At 34.9% G+C, this 4,962-nt stretch overlaps 1 protein-coding gene across 1 annotated transcript; it reads right to left on the reverse strand.

Moving 5' to 3' along the window:
* Positions 1-3,373: 3,373 nt before the first annotated feature.
* LOC114739811 (uncharacterized) lies at positions 3,374-4,504 on the reverse strand. The gene has a single exon (XM_028927887.1). It carries the CDS (start codon positions 4,502-4,504, stop codon positions 3,374-3,376), a length of 1,131 nt encoding a protein of 376 aa, XP_028783720.1.
* Between the last annotated feature and the right edge of the window lie 458 nt (positions 4,505-4,962).

The raw sequence follows: 4,962 nt of genomic DNA on the forward strand, positions 1-4,962 counted from the left end.
GCTCTAATTTTTAAGTGAAAATGGGAAATGCACAGCTGTGCAAGGAGGCGGATCGCATAGCTAGGGGGCCTTCAAAAGAGGGCTGGTGCCACGGCAGACTAGGGTAAAGGCCATGGAGTCTTAGGTAGTGAAACTCATTCCTTTTTGGTTTAAAGGTTGAGGCAGATTTAAGTCGAGGCCACAGCGCTTGATGCCTTTTTAGCCTTTTTAACTTAATACATCATTCTTTGTTGTCTCTGCTTCCATAATCTTCCTCTAGTATTCCTCAACAGGTGGAATGCTCCCCTTTGTCATCCATCTCCTTACCATTGCTTTTTCTTACACCATAACTCTTAAAAGAAATTGCACAAATAATACTCAAAATTTAGTTCAAATCAATCTTCACATATTTAAATTATATTTTCCAGCTTTAAGGGAATAGGCATGCACAATTAGCTTCAACAAATCATAAATGAGTATTAAAGTAAGCCAATTGGGGGAAATTTCAAGAGGTTATCAATTACAACTATGAGTTAAAGTACCATCTGTGAAAGGAAAATGTTTTAGCAGATACCTTAAGTAGAAAGTCTATCAATGAAGCTCATATGATGGTTCAAGAATGGAACTGTTACAAAGTGTACAAAGTACACTTATTGATATAATATCTAGTTTAATCATTACCATGGAAGCATTAATCATTGAAAATATAATGTGGAAGGAAATTAAAATGGCCTAATTAGAGGATGAGTATCTATTAGGAGCTAGAAAGGAAGTTAAACAAGAAAAAGAGTCAAAATTTCATGTTGGTAGAGATGGGATATTAAGATATAAAGATAGAATGTGTCTCCCTGATGATAGAGAATTAAGAAAGCTCCTACTTGATGAAGCTCACCGAAGTAAATACACTATTTATCCTGTAGCAACCAAGATGTATCATGATTTAATGCAGAATTGGTGGTGGCCTGATATGAAGAAAGATGTAACTGAGTTTGTCTCACTGTTTAAGTTGCTAGAAGGTCAAAGCCAAACACTAGAAGCCCTCGAGCTTGTTACAGAATCCAAAGATTTCAAAATAAAAATAGGATGACATCTCTATAGATTTAATGACGATTCTTCTCAAAACTAGATCCAAGCATGACGCTATTTGGGTAATTATTGATAGACAGACTAAATTAGCTTACTTTCTAACTATCAGGGTTGATTACCCTCTTGAAAAGTTAGTGGAGATATATGTGAAGGAGATCTTTTGATTACATAGGATACCAAAAGTATTATATCATATCAAGATCCGCATTATACCTTCAAATTTTAGAGATCATTGCATGAGTCTATAGGGACTTGATTGAATTTTAGTATTGCCTATCATTCCTAAATTGATGGATAGACTGAAAGAACTATTCAAAATCTTGAGGACATGTCGAGGGTTTATGCAATTGAATTAAAAGGGAGATCAAATAATCACCTACCTCTAGCAGAGTTTGCCAACAATAAAAGTTACCACTCAAGTATTCAAATGGCTATTTACAAAGCCTTGTACAAAAGAAAGTGTGATCTTCACTTTGTTGGATAGAATTGAGTGAGAGAAGTTTAATCAGTCCAGAGGTGGTGGATCACACTACTCAAAAGATTAAGATGGTTCTACAAAAATTACTTACAACACAACACAAAAAGAAGAGTTATGTAGATAAAATAAAGACAGCAACAAGTAGAATTCATGGTAAGAGACCATATATTTCTCGGAGTCACATTGATGACAAGTATTGACAGATCAATTCGAGAAGTTTCACTCCTCGCTTCATAGGTCCCTATGAGATTTTTGATAGAGTAGGGCTAATAGCTTACAGAATTGCCCTATCCCCATAGTTGGCTAACTTGCATAATATATTCCACATATCACAACTAAAGAAGTAATAATAGGATCCTTCCCATGTTATTGCACTAAAAAAAAAAATCAAATTAGCAACAGAATTTAGTGACGGAATTTTTGTCACTAATCAAAATTAGCGACGGACTAGTGATGAAATTCAGTTAGCGAAGGAATTAGTGATGGAATTTTTTTCGTCCCTAATTCCACCGTTACTAAATAATTAGTGACTGAATCCAAAATTCTATCGCTAATTACCAAGGAACAAAAAACTGGACTGGGAGCTAAACTGGTCGAGGCAGTGGGTTAAGGGTCACTGGTCGAACCGGAGGTCGGACCGGGGTCGGACCGGTCATATTAAAATAATATAATTTAATTCACAATATTAAAATAGAACTGAATTCATAAATAATAATCACTCAAAAAAAAGATAGAAAGTTACAAAAGTAGTTTAAAGGTTTAATTGTACCAAGCAAATATTAATAAAATTCACATCTTCATCACTATACAAAATCAAAATCATCATTAAGATCATTGGTAGGAGCATGGACTAAGATATCATCAGTTGGGCGAGGAAAAGTAGGAGTAACAGTATCATCGTGCAAAGGTGGAGGATCAGCAATGTCCATATCTTCATCACCTATATAAGACAATAATCAATATTAATGATTATGCAAATAGTTATATATTCATCTAAGAATACTAATAGAATCTTAATTATATATATATACCTTCATTATCCCTCTCAAAAGTTGTTGAATTTGTAGTGCCTTCATTGTTAAGAACACTTTCAATTGTAGCCACATCTCTATCATTAAACTCAGGGGTGGGATCTTCTTCAGTCACCCAAAAGTCCACCATGTCAATATTTTCAAAGTCAATTGGATCATAATTTTTCTTCTTCTTCAATGTATTCCTTCAATGACAAATAAAAATTCAATTAAATATAAATCAATTAAAATAGAAGATTAAAAGCATTTAGTATTTCTAAGAGTACCTATGCTTCAATCGCAGACTATAGTTTGTGAAAACCAAATCATTCAGCCTGCTATGTTCCAATTTGTTTCTTCTTTTTGTATGAATTCTCTCAAACAAGCTCCAATTCCTCTCACAACCAGAAGAAGCAGAAGTTTGACTAAGAATACGCATTGCAACGCGCTGTAATTCTGGAACTGAACAACCATAATATGTCTACCACTCATCTGCATAATAAAATACATTTAGCATACAATATTATAAAGAACTAGTGAATAACTATGAAAATACTATAAAGTATTAACACTTACAAGGGTCTAATTTTTGTGCAGCTTTTTGACATAAGGGTCTACTGAAAGATTCTTTGCCTTCACGGTAAGTGGTTGCTTGTTTCATCACCATAAAGCCATCAACATCTTCATCTGAATAAGACTCCACCACATCAATCAAAGCCATCATTAATTTTGACTTGCTAGGACAGTCTGGACCATATGTGATTGTAGGGTTTAACAAGTATGATGCTGCATGAAGATTGGTTTTCAAATGCTTGTCCCATCAAGCTTGGATAATTCTTGTATAAGGCTTATACATCTCCTTGTTCTTCTTAAACATCTCCTTAATTGTCATTTTTGCTCTTCGCATGCCTTCATAAACATAAGGCAATGAAGGTTTTTCATCTGAATCCACAATTTGCAATAATTTTATCAAAGGAGATACAATCTTTACAACTTCATAACAGTCATTCCAAAACCGGTTATCTAATATGATTGCACTAAAAATTTTTCCTGCTTCGGTCTTGGATAATTTGTGGTCCACAAAATGCTTATCAACAACCAAAGCTTGCAAGTCATTTTTGTGCATATATATGCTATGCAATGTAATAAATGTAGTAGCAAATCTTGTGGCACCAGGACGCACAATTTCTTTCCAGCTCAGTCTTTTTCTCAGCCAGGATAAGAAAACCATATGATTGTATGCAAAGATGGTTATTCTTGATGCCTTTGATGCAAGGTCTGACACATGAGGCATGCTGGAAAAGTCTTTCAATACAAGATTCAAACAATGAGCAGCACAAGGAGACCAATAAATGCTTTTATACTTTTCCTTAATCAGTTTGCCACATGCTACATAGTTGGCTGCATTGTCAATCACTACATGAACGATATTCTTAGGACCAATCCACTCAATGACTTCACAAAATAGTGTAAATAAAGTTTTAGCATCTTTGACTAGATCTGATGCATCAACAGATTTCACAAATACCATACCGTGTGTAGAATACACTAAGAAATTTATCAAAGTACGTTGTCTAACATCGGTCCATCCATCAGCCATGAGTGTGCAGCCATTGTTTTTCCATTTAGCTCGATGACAATCAATCAGCAACTGACATTCTTTTTTCCAATCACCCAATAAATTGGTTTTGAAATCATAAGCACTAGGGGCTTTAAACCCAGACCCAATTGAAGCAATTCCATCCACAGCTTTTTGAAATAAAGGGCACTCAAATGCTTTAAACGGAATACAGTTCACAATAGCCCATTCAGCAATCAACATTTTCACATTATGTTTTGCTTCTTTAGTTGCTAATGCACTTTTAATACCCGGTTGGGAATCAGGGGTTGTCCTAGGAGCAAAATAATTGTCCATACTCCCACTAGCTTTCCTCTTCTTCGAAGTACTCATGATAATTTGTGGATCAACATGGGTTTCTTCAACATCCTCTTCTAAGTTTTCAACAGTTTTTTTTTTTTGAAGATTCTTTCAAAGATTCTGACATTCTATGGCGTACATCATGTGGAACTTTCTTACAAGAAGCTATTTGACCAATGATACCAGCAAGATGTTGCTTCATCCTATTTATCCCACCTCCTCTATAACTATTAGCACAGAAAAGACAAGTATATATATTCTGTGTCCCCTCTTTTTTGTATGCAATATGTGCCCATGCAGGATCAGTTTTGGTACGTAATGAAGAAGTGGGTGTAGGAGTGGAAGTTTCAGTATTAGGAGTGGAAGATCCCGTATTAGGAGTCACATTGTCACTTCTTGAACTTGGATTACTTGAAATATCCATCACTGTTACTAAATAACAAATCAAAAAAATCAAACATCTGGGGGTTTATTGCTATGGGATTAGCTCG

This window comes from Neltuma alba, unplaced genomic scaffold, assembly GCF_004799145.2.
Source record: "Neltuma alba isolate B1F8T4 unplaced genomic scaffold, ASM479914v2 tig00002917_pilon, whole genome shotgun sequence".
In the NCBI taxonomy this organism is placed as follows: Eukaryota; Viridiplantae; Streptophyta; class Magnoliopsida; order Fabales; family Fabaceae; genus Neltuma; species Neltuma alba.

What these genes read in the sequence shown, in the direction of transcription:
- LOC114739811 (XM_028927887.1), bottom strand. Translation starts at nt 4,504, where the DNA reads ATGAGTACTTCGAAGAAGAGGAAAGCTAGTGGGAGTATGGACAATTAT.